This window comes from Myxine glutinosa, chromosome 2, assembly GCF_964187855.1.
Source record: "Myxine glutinosa chromosome 2, kmMyxGlut1.1, whole genome shotgun sequence".
NCBI classification, from domain to species: Eukaryota; Metazoa; Chordata; class Myxini; order Myxiniformes; family Myxinidae; genus Myxine; species Myxine glutinosa.
In genome coordinates, this window is record NC_136262.1 from 233,099,508 (window position 1) to 233,116,115 (window position 16,608).

General features: G+C 42.0%; 1 protein-coding gene across 1 annotated transcript in view; it reads right to left on the reverse strand.

Annotated features, from left to right (window-relative positions):
* Positions 1 to 4,281: 4,281 nt before the first annotated feature.
* LOC137420752 (lysyl oxidase homolog 1) overlaps positions 4,282 to 16,608 on the reverse strand; it is a 45,132-nt gene continuing 32,805 nt past the window's right edge. The window contains exons 6-7 of the mRNA XM_068106092.2: positions 4,863 to 4,978; positions 4,282 to 4,724 (exon numbers count right to left, since the gene is read on the reverse strand). Of these exons, the coding sequence (XP_067962193.2) occupies positions 4,718 to 4,724; positions 4,863 to 4,978 (123 nt within the window). The 3' untranslated portion in view covers positions 4,282 to 4,717. The remainder of the gene's footprint in view (positions 4,725 to 4,862; positions 4,979 to 16,608) is intronic.

A 16,608-nucleotide genomic window follows, 5' to 3' on the forward strand; every position in this document is an offset into this window, starting at 1 on the left:
AGTCGAAAGGAGTCGGGAACGACTTCGAAGCATTGCGTGTCCTGATGCTGGTGGAGGAATTTCAACAGTGTGTCCACGAGGACATCAAAGTGTACCTGCAGGAAAAGAAAGTACCAAAGTTGTGGGACACAGCCACCATGGCAGATGATTATGCCTTAACACACCGGATAGGGGTTCACACACCTAGCTCCTCGCCTAGACTTCAGCAAGGGAGTTATGGAACACCCGGTGCGGAGAACGACAATACATGGCGGCGGCCTCGAGAGGATTATGGGGACAACGCGGATACCCCAACTGTTCGAAATCAGAGGGCTACGGGCCCAAGACAAACTTATTTCCCGGGGGGCCCGAGGCAGACCACGAGTTTTTCCTCCGGGCCTACTTGCGCCTTTTGCAAAAAACCGGGACACTTGATGTCCAGTTGTTACCTCATGAAAAGGGACAACCCAGAGCGCAGTCCGACTATTACAACTCCGAATGCGATGGCTAGCGTAAGAAATCGCCCACAGAAGAGTTACCAAACATTTTTTTATGAGGGGTTTGTCTCACTCGAGGGAGACTTGACTAACCCAAGACCTGTTAGGGTATTGAGGGACACAGGAGCCCATCAATCCTTAATGCTTGAAGGCATTTTGCCATTGTCAAAGAGTACCGCAACTGGTGATAGTGTTCGGTTACAAGGGATCGGTGGCTGTGTTAGTGCCCCACTTCATGTCATCCATTTGGAATCCGATTTGGTGTCGGGACCGGTCACCGTCGGTTTACAAGCCACGCTTCCTGTAGAGGGAGTATCTGTGATTATCGGGAATGATTTGGCCGGGGGGCAAATTTATGGTAACCCGAGGGTGGGTAAAGAGCCCCGCAGGGGAAATAACACCACCCCAGCTCGGGATGGCGACAAAAGTTCCAAGTTATTTGTAGGGGGACTGAACTTCAACACAGAGGAAGAAGTTCTGACCTCTGTCTTCAACAGATATGGGCCGCTGGTGGAAGTGCGGGTGGTAAAAGACAGGGAAACGCAACGGTCAAGAGGGTTCGGCTTTGTCACGTTTGCAAGCACAAGAGACGCCAGGGAGGCAGAGAAGAATTGGAATGGTAAGGATTTGGAGGGTCGGACCATAACAGTAGGGAAGGCATTTCGTAGGCGTCGAGAGGTCTACAGAAGAGGACCACTTGGCGGTAGTTTTGGTGTTGGCAGCAGCCGATATTACTATGGAGGCTCCCAGAGTTACGGCATCTCCCGAAAGAATGATTGGCAGAGGACTGGCCGAGAAGGAGACCGCCAGTCAGAGGACTGCGGGGACAAGGGGTCCCACCGTAACTGTTAGGAGTCCGGAGAAGTTGAAGCACTCTATATATGGCGGGGCCGCCGAGCCTGGGCTCCTACACGGGCTAACCGTGAACGCCACGTTCTTAAAAGGCGTCCCGGTAGGGAACGTTCCTACACGGACTAACCGTGAACTCCACGTTCTTAAAGGCGTCCATGTAATGAACTTTCCTCCCCGGACTAACCGTGAACCCCACATTCCTTAAGGCGTCCATGTAGTGAGTACTCAGCTGGGCCTCCATCCAAGAGCAACTAGAAGTTGTTGACGCTTTGTCCAGAGTGAATTAATCTGGGGGTTTTTGTGAAATTCTGTTGCTTTATTTTTAAGTGATAATTGTGCCCGGGGGGAACTGAGGATTTGGGGTGTGAGTTATCGGGTTTGTTTATCAAAGTTGGCCGGCAAAGAAAGTTTTCGCTGGGTTCAAACTTTCTTTCTTGAAGGGGGGGAGTGTTACGGATTGATGTGAATTTATGTGAATTACTATTCAGGTCATTGCTTATTAATGTTTATTCTATTAAAGGTTGTTGTGGTTAAATGGTTAGAGGCGCTCTGGATAACAGGAGACCGGAAACGGGATGGTGAATCAGAAGAAAAGAAAAAGACAAGGTCCGGGAGAAGCGGCGATCTTCTTCTTCCTCGCCCAGCTCCGACGCGAGCGGTGTCGATATTGATTAGCGTGGAGAACGCTGAGTTTGAAACGCCCGTCTGGCGAGAGGAGTTACCTGCGCGGGGTGATTGCCTGTTACGTGTCAGGCTGCCGGGGCTTCCTGGAAGGAACCAAGCGTCCGGCACTGTTCGCCTTGTCGCCTCCGAGGGCGTGTACGGGTCGCACCTTGGGCCTCGCGCGCTTTGCGAGCCGCGCTTTGCTTTGCCCGCTTTGCTTTGCAAGGAGGTGTGCGCTGCAGCAGTTGTTCCCGGTACGTGACGTGCACGTTTGGAGCACGTCAGCCAGGGGTCCGTTCAACCGCCCGTGTGCGGAGAAGTCGACCTTCACCTTGGTCTGGAGGGGCCCAGAGACATTGTGAGGGACAGTTACCATTGAGGGGTCGTGAGTGGGGAAAGGGGGGACATATATGAGATGGCCATCTTAGTAATATTGGTGATTGATTGTTGATGGTTGTTGATTGATTGGGGAATATATTATTGATTAATCCGGATCCTTGGTGTGGGGTTTCTTATTGACTTGAATTATTGTGTCTTTCATATTGATTGCGCTACGAAAGTGTATAAATCAGAGATCTTTCTGGCGGGGTCCTCCCACGGTCCGGGGGTCACCAAGACCAGGTAGTTACCAGGAGGACCACGTAACACTAGTTTTGCATTAATTCTCTACTTCTGTACTTGTACAACACTTTTCAAGGTGGATTCGCTCTCTCCCTCAGCTTTAACAGGCCCAAATATTGCCACCTTTTTGTGGGATTGGCCCAGGAAAATTTTGGAGCAAGTCTTTCATCAACCCAGCTTTCTCTGAAAACATTCGACTGAAGGTGGCAGGAAATTGTAATTTGGCCAGGATGCTGACGATTACACACCCACTATTTATGAAATACTCCGCGGGATCTTTAACATCTATCAACAAACAGTGCTGGGAGACGAGTCCTCTGGCTTAACGTCTTTTGATGGACGCTGCATACTTTGATGCCTCATCCTAATGCAAAACACCAAAGATGACAGTTTACAACTGGGTCAAGATTTTAACCCAGGTTGACAGCTCAAAGGTGAGTGTGCATACCTTCTTGGCTATCCTATCTTCCTGTGGATTATACCTTTAAATAAAGCTCATATCATCATCATGCAAAAATGCGACAATAGTTTTCAAACAGGATAATTTATTAATAACAAGATAATTTTTTTTTTAATTTAAACTATAAAGGTAAAACAAAAGCCAACTTCTACACAATAAAAAAATAATGTTATAAAAGAAAAGTGCAAAAAGTGCGAGACCATTATATACCTCTCGCTGCTCTCTGCATTTCACCTCATTAAAACCTAATGAGGAACACTGCGGTAAGACACAAAATAGGCCCAAATTGCTATTCTTCATGTTATTCAAGTACAAAATAAATCCAACAGCAGAATATGAAAAAGAGATCGTAAAGTATGACTTACCGTACGTACTCACAGGTTCCATAACAGAAGAAATCATACTTCATAACAATAGAAATTTTAAATTAAAATGTTGTCCTGGAATGATCAAATGAAAACGTGTTAAAAGTTTTTGCACAGCAGCACTTTCAAAGACTAGTCTGTTAGTGGCAAGTAAACCATTGATTAACTGGAATGGCACTCAGTAGAGCGCATATCTCCGACAATCTGAACAGGTTACCTTTCGTATCCCATTGATAGTCCAGATGTGGATCTGGACTTTAATCAAAATCGAATGCGCTTGTTCGTGTCACCTACAAACTCATCCACCAAGTTTTGTCACAATCCGTCACAACGTTTTGAGATATCGTGTTACTGTATATATCGTTTTGGTCTGCATCTGGATCTGGATCCCTATCAATCTGGATCTGGATCCCTATCAATCTGGATCTGGATCCCTATCAATCTGGATCTGGATCCCTATCAATCTGGATCTGGATCCCTATCAATCTGGATCTGGATCCCTATCAATCTGGATCTGGATCCCTATCAATCTGGATCTCGATCCCTATCAATCTGGATCTCGATCCCTATCAATCTGGATCTGGATCCCTATCAATCTGGATCTGGATCTTTGCCAAACTCGAATCAATTCGTCCTCGTCACACACCCAACCTGTCCATCAAATCTCGTCCGAATCCGCCCATAACTTTTTGAGATATCCTGCTCACAGACAGACAAACAAGGGCGGAAACATAACCTCCATCCACTTTCAGTGGTTGAAGTCAAATAATTCAAACGAAGAAACTAAAGCTGGATGGGACGGATTGGGTTAAAATGAGGGGAAAAAAAAATTTCCAAGGCCTGCTTTTGGAACGAAAAATCGATTTAATGAACACCATTTAAGAATACATCATCAGAATGGCAGCGTTAAACGTTCGTTGTGGATTGTAAATCAATATCGTATAATACAAAAGCCAATTTCAATGCATTCAATTGTTCAATGCCCTGACAAGTTCCATTAATGCAATCAAAGTGTTGAGATTGTGATAGATAAATCCATTTGTTGATCAGTTAGTACACCATCGTGCGTATACATCAAGCTACCGGACATGTTTTCTGACACATTCAAACATTTCCACCCGTTCGTGCGTGAAAGGCACCGATGCTATAAGTGCTGAAGACATCAAGTAGCGTGTGAGACACAGTCATAATATGAACCAAGAATGTCAATCTGATCGTGCTGAGTAGTAGTGCAGGTGAGCGTGACACCTTTCTCACCTATGAAGGGTCATTCGCAGTCTTCAGTACCTGTGCAGCAATGCAAATAGACAAAGGAATGGGAGCAAATGGATGATGCACATGCCTCGACAAACGTTACTCGGTTTAAAAACGTTTATCAATTTACGTTGAAAAACGTTAAGAATCCCGATGTTACTGAGAACCTACTGGGAGCGCTCGCAGCTTTTCGTGTAGACAACTTCTCCTGTGAAATGCACGTTGCATCGGATAACGTTGTTCGTAAAGTCAGATTCCCGGTAAAAGTAATTCGGATTTACTTGGATCTGCAAAACAGAATATTGTGCTTAAGTTTAACACATTGACAAACACTGTACATTTTCGGTATTGGGCATAGTGATGCGGGTCTTTATTTACTCACAATATATTTTTTACATTGTTACCTCCACCACCAAAGGTGGATAGAGGTTATGTTTTCACCCCTGTCTGTCTGTCTGTCTCTCTGTCCGTTTGTTTGTCACTTGGCAAATTATTTTTTTTTTTGCAAGTATGTTGATCACTCCGGTTTGTGTGTGTGTTTGTGTGTGTGTGTGTGTGTGTGTGTGTGTGTGTGTGTGTGTGTGTGTGTGTGTGTGTTTATTTGTCTGTCCGCTCACTTATACTTGCCTACAGGTCACAATTTGAAACCGATCTTCACGAAACTTAACCAAATGGTAGAGTTTGTGGTCCCACAAAATCCTATATATTTTTGAGGTCAAAAGGTCAACAAAGGCCAAGCGTCAACCACTTTTTTCACATTTCTAAAATCCTCAATTTTCATCCGATTGACTTGAAATTTGAATAGGATTTACATATCGGCTAAGTGAATTCAACCACCAACTATTTTTGAGGTCAGCTTAGACCAAAAGGTCAACATGGGCAAAAGGTAAACCACTTTTTTGAATTTCTAAAATGCTCAATTTTCATCCGATTCACTTGAAATTTCAATAGGATTTACATATCAGCTTACTGAATTCAACCGCCAACAATTTTTGAGATTAATGTAGGCCAAAAGGTCAACATAGGCCAAAGATCAACAACTTTTTTCAATTTTTCAAAATCCTCCATTTTCATCCAATTGATGTAAAATTTGAATAGGATTTTCATGTCAGCGAACTGAATTCAACCACCAACTATTTTTGAGATCAACATAGGTCATAAGGTCAACATAGGCCAAAGGTCAACCACTTTTTTAAAACAACTAAAATCCTCAATTTTTCCCCGATTGACTTGAAATCTGAATAGGATTTGCATATCAGCTTACTGAAACCATCCACCAACTATTTTCAGGTCAACATAGGCCAAAAGGTCAACATAGGCCAAATTTATAAAATTGTCAATTTTCATTAGAATAACTTAAACTTTGAAGACGATCTGCATATCAGGTCACTGAATTCAACCACAAATTATTTTTTAGGTCAAAAGGATGCTCTACTGAGTGCCATTCTACTTTGTTCTGATTTGCCAAGTGTCGCTCTGTGAGTGATTTTTCATTTGTCTGTTTGTCTGTCCGTTTGTGAACAAGATATCTCAAAAAGTTGTGGACGGATTCGGACTAAATTTGGCAGAGATGTAGCATATGTTACGACGACGAAATCATTAGATTTTGGTGAAGATCTGGATTCTGATCCGGCTACTGGAATGTTTTAAGTGATTCTTCACCATTGGGAGATTGGGCCAAAAACAATACATAGCAGGATATCTCAAAAAGTTGTGGACGGATTCGGACTAAATTTGGCAGAGATGTAGCATATGTTACAACGACGAAATCATTAGATTTTGGTGAAGATCTGGATTCGGATCCGGCTACTGGAATTTTTTAAGTGATTCTTCACCATTGGGAGATAGAACCAAAAACGATACATAGCAGGATATCTCAAAACGTTATGGATGGATTTGGACGAAACTTGGTGGACAGGTTGGGTGTCTAACAAGAACGATTCGATTCGATCTTGGTGAAGATCTGAATATGAATTCGGATATGAGAATTATTTAATTTTTTAAGCGATTCTTCACCTTTGGAAGATAGAACCAAAAACGATACATAGCAGGATATCTCAAAAAGTTGTGGGTGGATTTGGACGAAACTTGTTGGACAGGTTGGGTGTCTGACAAGGAAGAATCGATTCAATTTTGGTGAAGATCCAAATGCGGATACATATTTTATTTTGATTTGACGAATGATTTTGATGAAATGTGATTCTGTATTGTGATTTTCTGGTCTACTCTGAGATACAAAACGTAAACTGTTCACCTGGTGGAGGTATTCTCTCTATCGAGTGCCGTTCTAGTTCATTATTTGTTATTTTATTATCCATCATTTTTGTTTTTTCATTGTCTTAGTTTTTTCAGTGTTTTTTCATTGGTCATTGGTCATTACATTGTTTCTTTTTCACTAGGTTTATTTACTTAGCAATATTTAAACCAACTGAATTTAACATGTCAATCGTGATTACAATATTTAACCAAAACAGAACTATTCATTGTTTTTACCTGATATAAACACAACGAGCACATCTGAACTAGAATGGTGACCATGAACGCTTGTGCCACACCAGCACTTGCTGCAAGTGTCCTGACCAACAGGGGGTGCCTCCTACACATGCTCCCTATTTAATTACCTGATACCAGTTAACAAGAACTTAGCTGTAGCCTGTGGGATAAATACCGACATTGAATTACTACATATTTCAACATCATAGTATACAGTGGTCGTATCTGGCACAATGAGTCTTCACTTCCTCTCTCTCCACATGCATTCAGCATAATTATTACCATCATCCCTCCACCAGGAAGTCATTTCAACAAGAATGCACCATTTGTCTCAGTAAATGTTAAATGCCTTGAAGTCACTCTTTACTATCCTCAGGTGTTCTTTCATATATCCTCGGTCACCAAATATCCTCAGGTGTTCTTTCCAGCATAGCTGAAACTTTTATTGCTTCCGTTTTCTTCCATTATCTCACTAGAAGACTCTCTTTGGAATGCAATTCAACTATCTTGTGGACATTTAACATACTTGTCCAAGCCATTTTGGTCTTGCCATGTTGATGAGATAGTCGAAAGATGTCATTTACAATAGTGAACATCCCAACATGTTTGTTTTTCATGAAGACTATTCAGGGTCGAGCATTCATAGCCATATAACATAACAGCGTTCGTATAATTAGTGCACGATAGATGTTGAGGCTGATATGATATGCGTGTCCGACTTCAAACTCATTTCCACAATAAGGCAAAGGCCTTAGCAATACTTTGCTCCACCAAATATCCTCAGGTGTTCAAAGACATTGGTAGATTTTAGAGTATCTTCAATGACACCCAGAAACTGGTTGGTATGCTAATTGGTCTTCTTCATGCTAATTGCTAAGCCCCATTTAACTGTTAAACTTGCTAGATGGTTTATCATGTCTTGGAGCTATTTGGTTCTTGTACTTGTAATTTCTGGATCAGGAAGATTTTAAACAAAATCATGCAAGACAGACTTGCTTTTGAGGCAGCGTAGCTAGAACTGTCTTCAATCAGGATTGACGAAATTCTTGGAGATCTCTAAATGCTTCTTGTAGTGGGCAATGCTATATGGATGTTGAAAAGAGTTAGGGCTGAACCTTGGTGGAAAATGTTATTCAGACTTCAGATACAATTCCAGAGAGTGCTATTTTTATTTTTACACACTTTTATTTAACTTCATCTGAACTTTGTTAGTTTGTCTCATTTCAAATGTTTGAGCCATTCGTTTTCTAGGTTCCATACGTCCTGGAGAGCTGAAATTTGGCTCACGATCCTCTTTTCTAGTATTTTCATCTATCAAATTATATATATATATATATATATATATATATATATATATATATATATATATATATATATATATATATACATATATATATATATACATACAGACTTGGCATTTAATATGGAATATTTTTTTGCGGGGGTGAACTTACTTTTCAAGATGACTTAGAACCAAAAGTTCATTGGAATTATGTTGAAATTATTCTAGATGTTGTTAATGTGACGTTTAAAAGAAACAAAAACCACATTTGACATTTCGAAGCAAATAAATTGATCCTCGAAAGTGATGTAAACTGATATCGAACTCAATTCACGGACAGTACTGTGTTAAACTTCTGTACGTTTTCCAGAAATATGTCTTTATTTTGCACATGAGCCAAAAAAGATTTCAACAAAAACAAAAGCTAAATTATGACTGGGATTATGGACAGTAAAATTACAGTTCAGTACTTCGTGTAACCCCCACGAGCATTCAGGAGAGCACGTACACGTTGAGGCATGCTGTTCACGAGATTTGCCAAGGTTTGGACAGGAATCGCTTGCCATGCAGTGACAATAGTCTGCTGCAATTCACGCACAGAGGTCGGCTGCTAGTCCAAGTTGTCGATTTGATGCGTTAATTCTGCCCACAAGTTCTCTATCGGATTCATATCCGGGGACATGGCAGGCCACTCCATATGCTCTGCACCACGTTCAGCAAGAAAGTGTTGGATCCTGCGACCACGATGAGGCCGTGCATTGTCATCTTGGAAGACAAAGTTTCCTCGAAAGGATGCACGAGCAAATGGAAGCAATGTTTCTTCCAGAATGACCCTGTACTTGAACTGGTTCAGGTTTCCATTCAGAACAACCAGGTCAGTTTTGCCTCCTCCATGAAAAGCAGCCCAAACGGTCACCCCACCACCTCCAGCTTGGACTCTTGGCACGATACAATCTTCGTTGTGGGCTTCATGCACTTGTCTGCGCACTCAGACGTGGCCATCTTGACGATACACCAGAAATCTAGACTCGTCACTGAAGGTCACGTGATTCCAGTGTCCTGGCTGCCATTGACGGTGCTATCTGGCCCACTGCAATCGGCGCTGGCTGTGTTGTCTGGTCAGGCGTGGCTTTCTCAAGGGATGCCTGGCACGATAGCCTGCTTGAACCAGTCGTTGGTTGACTAGCCTTCTGGATACAGGCACATTTGTCAGTTGATGCCACTCAGCCCTACGCCGATTAGCTGACTTGGTACGGCCATTGCAGACTAACCGGTGCAGCTGGCAATCATCTCTCCTTGTGGTTCTGCGTGGACGTCCTGGCCTCGGTATTGGAGTAGGGACACCCCTCTGAGCATTTCGTTTCAGGATCATTGACACCTGACCTTGAGTGATGCCATACTGCCGAGCAATAGCACGCTGTTTCATGCCAGAATTTCGTAAAGCCACCACTCCATGACAAACAGCATTGTCAAGTTGACGGACCATCTCCAGAGGAAGCGGCAATAACTTTTGTAGACGTGCAGCAGTTGTTTTCCACTAATACAGAACGCAACAACCCTTGTATACCCGATTGTGAAGCCAATCGTCAAATGTACCTGTCCTTACATTTTGTCATGCCACCTGTGATATAATCCTGTTATTGACTTCTTGCTGCGAAAGACATTCAGTGACATGGTTCTTTCAACCAAGACATAACCGAAGGGTAAAAAAAACTCACCAGATTGATATACTGAGTTCAGAAAGTAAACCCGTCAAGAGAAAAAAAAAAATCCATATTAAATGCCAAGTCTGTATATAAATTGCTTTAAAAAAGAAAGAAAAATAGTGTTTAGCCCTAAAACATGTTTTTTTTTTGGGGGGGGGGGGGGGGTTGTATACAACATCGAGGCTCATGTAAGAGCTAGCACGTTAAACACACATAAGCACATACAACACAAAAACATAGACGGACATGTAAAACAACAAGCATTCTGAGTATTGCGCTGCAATACATGTCCCCTCCCGGCAGTCTGTCGTCCGGAAAACTGTTGGGGAAATTACCAAAGTTCAAAGTGCCATAACTTTGTCAAAAATGATCGAAACGTCGTGAAGTTCTAACTTTATCTGTAACTTATCATGCGGAAACCATGTACCAAGTTTGAAATCATTAGCATTAAGAGTTTAGAAAAAAAAGTCCGGAAAACTGTTCTTTGCGTGACGGACGGACAGACTGACAGACGGAGGGACGGAGTGCAAACCTATAGTCCCCTCTGGTGTACACCGGTAGGGGACTAATAAGCCCACAAGGTCGCTTGGTGGAGCAGCCTGCACATATTGCACGGTGTGAATTATATAATTACCAACTCACGGTCTAAGGTAACTCAGCTAAAAAATTATCCGATTTGCACCAAATAAAATTCATGAATGGTTGCACAGACCCCTACTTCTCACTAAAAGGGGAAAAAGAATGTAAATCAGAGTTAAAATAAGCCCGCAAGGTCGCTCCGTGGAGCAGCCTGCACGTATTGCACTATGTGTGAATTATATAATTACCAACTCACGTCTGAGGTAACTCGGCTAAAAATATCCAATTTGCACCAAATAAAGTTTATGAATGGTTGCACAGACCCCTACTTCGCACTAAAAGTGGAAACAGAATGTAAATTGGAGTTAAAATAAGCCCGAAAGGTCGCTGCGTGGAGCAGCCTGCACGTATTGCACTATGTGTGAATTATATAATTACCAACTCACGTCTGAGGTAACTCGGCTATAAATTATCCAATTTGCACCAAATAAAGTTTATGAATGGTTGCACAGACCCCTACTTCTCACTAAAAGTGGAAACATAATGTAAATTGGAGTTCAAACAAGGAATATTAACAGCTTTGACTTACCGCACTCCAAATTATAGTCCTGAAAACTGTTGGGGAAATTACCAAAGTTCAAAGTGCCATAACTTTGTCAAAAATGATCGAAACGTTGTGAAGTTCGAACTTGATCTGTATCTTATCATGAGGAAACCATGTACCAAGTTTCAAATCATTAGCATTAAGAGTTTAGGAAAAAAAGTCCGGAAAACTGTTATTTGCGTGATGGACTGACAAACTGACAGACTGACAGACGGAGGGACGGAGTGCAAACCTATAGCCCCCTCCGGTGTACACCGGTAGGGGACTAATAAAGGGAGGGGGAGACAAGATGGGGAGAGAGAGGGAAGCACACAAGCACAACAGTGGTGAACAGGGACATCGGGAATGTTTTCATTATTATTATTTTATTGTTATTATTACACAAAAACAATGTTTTTATTATTACACACTTTTATTTCACTTCATCAAAACTTTGTTTGTTTGTCCCATTTCAAATCTTTGAGCCGTTCGTTTTCTAGGTTCCATAAGTCCTGGAGAGCAGAAATTTGGCCCACGATCCTCTTTTCTGGTACATTTTCATCTATCAAAATGTAATTAATTTTTTATTTTTATTTTCTAAAACAAATAAAAGTGTGTAGCCATAAAACATGTTTTTTCGTTTACTTGTATTCTCCGTAACCTCATAAAAAATACTCAATGATGTTCAGCAATTTCAGAAGCACAACCCACATCTCTCCTCTGTTAACTGCACCAAAGCTTTCACCTGATCAAAAAAGACAAGATGGAGGTCTTGCTTTTTGCTCGCAACACTTTTCCTAAACCCGATGAGAAACAAACAGCATGTCGGTCATGTAACCAATTTGTCTGGAATGCTACACTGGCATGTAGACTATAACTCCTCAACTGATGGTGTAATATGCATGAATACCATGTGGCAAAAAAATCTTGCCAACAATGTACAACAGCATAATCCCACAGTAGTTGTCACAAATGAGATGGTCATACTTATTACCACGCAAAGCAAAAAGTGAGGTTAAGCAATTTGTTCATGTCGATTCGTCCGTTCGTCTGTCTTATCAGTTTAAGATCAAGGAAAAACTCCAGTCCGGTTGTTCTGGTCTAAACCAGTCCGGTTGTTTCCACTTCCTTTGCAATATACGAGTAGCATACTATTATTTTGAAAGTACTTCACTCTACTTCCACTAATAAATCAGTTATAAATCGGACAACTTCTAATGTAGCTGGTCATGCAAGTCAGAGGCAACCCCGGTATCTTATAAACGATCCACATTCATTCAGCATGCAATTGCACAATCATGGGATCTTAGCTGGAGTTTTAACTTCAACCTTGGCCAGACTAGTCTATGATTATTCCAGCACTCGTCACTTTGATGAACCCGAGAGTCATGGACGTCATTGGAGTAGAGCGGTCATGTGATTATCTAGTCTATTTGGCGCCACCGCTTGGATGTTGCCATGTTCATTTATGAATGCTTTAGGCTCAAATAATATATTGGTGATTGCAAATTTATAACATGTAGATTACATGAAATAATGAAGCCTGCTAATTGGATCAGACAAAGACATGATGACCATTAACTTCCTCCCATGTAGCAATGTCGGAGCCACATATGTGTTTAGGTCCACCACTATCAGTAAATGATCACATTCTGAGACCCAATAAAGAATTCCTTCTATCTGTTTATCGAACATAGCATTATTTTCTTCTGAATACATGAAGGTCGAGGCAGACACACTAACAACAGTGCTGTAACGACATTTTGATCACCTTTATCACTTTGCAGTGCGCAAACCCTGGATATTGCTGTCTAACAAAATCTGGCTGGGCAAATCAAAATGACAAAATCACTGACTGGGCAAACAACTTCACCCATGTCCTTCATTATGGCACATCAGAGCCAATCCCCCCTCCCTAGTCAACAACATCACCAATTTGTCATTGTTATCAGCTTCATCAGCATCATTAAATGTACATTAACATCGAACAGTACTACTCCCACAGTTTTGGTGCCAGCCCCACCAAATTTTCTATGCAGCTTTTCAGGTCTCTGAACAACGTGCGATAAAGTCGGTGGAAGTTTTCAAAAAAATTCTCAAAACCTCTTTTTTGAGATTCAGGGATCCCACCCTAACCAGTATATACACTACATGACCAAAAGTATGTGGACACCCAAACACCACACATCTCGTTCCAAAATCATTGGCATTAATATGGAGTTGGTCCCCACCCCCCCCCCCCCCCCTTTAATGGTACAACAGCCTCCACTCTTCTGGGAAGGCTTTCCACTAGATGTTGGAACATTGCTGTGGGGATTTGCTTCCATTCAGCCACAAGAGCATTAGTGAGGTCGGACACTGATGTTGGGTGATTAGGCCTGTTCGATGGGGTTAGTCAGCATTCCAATTTATCCCAAAGGTGTTCGATGGGGTTGAGGTCAGGGCTCTGTGCAGGCCAGTCAAGTTCTTCCACACCAATCTCGACAAACCATTTCTGTATGGACGTCGCTTTGTGCACGGGGGCACTGTCATGCGTAAACAGCAAAGGGCCTTCCCCAAACTGTTGCCACAAAGTTGGAAGCACACAATTGTCTATAAAGTCATTGTATGCTGTAGCGTTAAGATTTCCCTTCACTGGAACTAAGGGGCCTAGCCCAAACCATGAAAAACAGCCCCAGACCATTATTCCTCCTCCACCAAAGTTTACAGTTTGCACGATGCATTCGGGCAGGTAGCGTTCTCCTGGCAACCGCCAAACCCAGATTTGTCCGTCGGACTGCCAGTTGGTGAAGTGTGATTCATCACTCCAGAGAACACGTTTCCACTGCTCCAGAGTCCAATGGCGGTGAGCTTTACACCACTCCAGCCGACGCTTGGCATTGCGCATGGTGATCTTAGGCATGTGTGCGGCTGCTCGACCATGGAAACCCATTTCATGAAGCTCGCGACAAATAGTTGTTGTGCTGACGTTGCTTCCAGAGGCAGTTTGGATGTCGCTAGTGAGTGTTGAAACCAAGGACAGACGATTTTTACGTGCTTCAGCTCTCGGGGGTCCCGTTCTCTGAGCTTGTGTGGCCTACCACTTTGCGGCTGAGCTGCTGTTGCTCCTAGACGTTTCCACTTCACATTAGCAGCCCTTACAGTTGACCGGGGCACCTCTAGCAGGGCAGAAATTTGACAAACTGACTTGTTGGAAAGGTGGCATCCTATGACGGTGCTAGGTTGAAAGTCACTGAGCTCTTCAGTATGGCCCATTCTACTGCCAATGTTTGCCTCTGGAGATAGCAAGGCTGTGTGCTTGATTATATATACCTGTCAGCAATGGGAGTGGCTGAAAGTCAAATCCACTAATTAGGAGGGGTGTCCGCATACTTTTGGTTATGTAGTGCATATTATATTTATATATATATATAGACTGTATATACAGTATATACATGTATATCAGTAAACAAAGATTAAAATAAAGACAACAGTGTACATGCAAGCCTTCAGAACAGTGTTCTAGCTAAAAACAGGCCAACGAGAGGAAATCCAGTGACTTCCTGGTGCTAATCACAAACCTAGCTGCTGAGGGCCATTCTAGTTTGTGCTGTTTTTCATTGTCAGATGCAGTTTGCACTTACTATACGTATATCATTTCTTTTATAACTGTTTAGTAAAGATTTCTTATTTTATAGTTTATAATTTTGGTGTCTAAAGATGTTTTTTTTTTTAATGGTTTTTTTTTTTTTTTTTTTTAACAAATACACGGATTCTCATTATCGCCTAAACAAACATGCGCTCGCCTGAATTAGTCGGGCTAAACAAGGTTTTTGAGTATATTAAACTCTTTCACTGTACTCATGAATACGTTTATACATTTTCTTGAGAAATTGTCTCGATCAGGAATATAAAAAAATCAGAAAGTGAAAACTTTTACCACTTTATCTGTGCCACCACCTGGCTGGCATGTGCTTCCAGCCAGTCAATGTTGGCAGGCTATGCTATCCATCATGATAGCATTTGATGGAACAATTATTCAGCTTCAAGGTTGCACCTGTGCAGTGAATTTGGTTTTGTATGACAATAAACACCTGCTCTCAAGTTAAAACAAATCTTTGCCTTGAGTCCACCATCCCCCCCCCCCCCTCCTTCCCTCTCCAAAACACACATGCACACAGCATTGCCACTTCAGTCCAGGCCTCGTATTTCCCATCAGTTCTGTGTGACTAGGGGAGACAATTCATCTCCCCCATCTTTCATTCATTAGCCCGTTTATTGCTCTCATAAAATGTTGCTATCATGGATATTTTAACACCAGTATGAGTAATCCTCCATTATATTGGTATGCTGTATATATTTATCAACTAGAACGGCACTCGGTAGAGAGCATATCTCCACCTGGCTGAACAGTTTATGTTTTGTATCCCATTGATAGGCCGAATCTGCATCTGGACCTCAACCAAAATCTAATCTGCTTGTTCTTGTCGCCTACCTAACACATCCACCAAGTTTTGACATAACCCACCCACAACTTATTCACATATGGTGCTATGTATCACTTTTGCTCCTATCTCTCAATTGTGAAGAATCACTTTAAGAATTCTAGTATCCGGATTCGGATCTTCACCGAAATCTAAGCAATTCGTCCTTGTCCCAACCTGCCAACCACGTTTCCTCCAAATCTGTCCACGACGTTTTGAAATATCTTTCTGTACATCGTTTTTGGCCCTACACATCCAACCTGTCCACCAAGTCTTGGCCAAGTCCATCCATAACTTTTTGGGATATCCTGCTCACAGACAAACAAACCAGACAAACAGACAGACAAACAAGGGTGAAAACATAACCTGCGTCCACCTTTAGTGGCGGAGGTAAAAAAATGACTTAAATGGCATGATGAAATAATTTGTAGTTGTTGAATGTGTATTACATTCTTTTTTTCTAATCCATAAAATGGCCAAGAGTCGTTTGGAATCAAATGCAACCCTTTTAAAGGAGTTTGGCAGGTTAATTATTCAGAAGGGGGTGGGGGTGGAAAGCAAATCTAAGAAGCAATGTTACGTATCTTTTCACATTTGCCATCATTTTGGGGGAAATTATATTATTTCGACATAATATTTATAGAAAATATTTCTACATACCGAGAAATTCCCGAAACATACATAATACTGCTGAGCAGACCATGCCACCAACATCAATGCCGCAGAATATGACTTTGCACAAGCCAACTGGCAAGGACTGCAATCTGTCTTTAACAAAACGATTGTGCTGCCATCTTCACAGCATCTGATA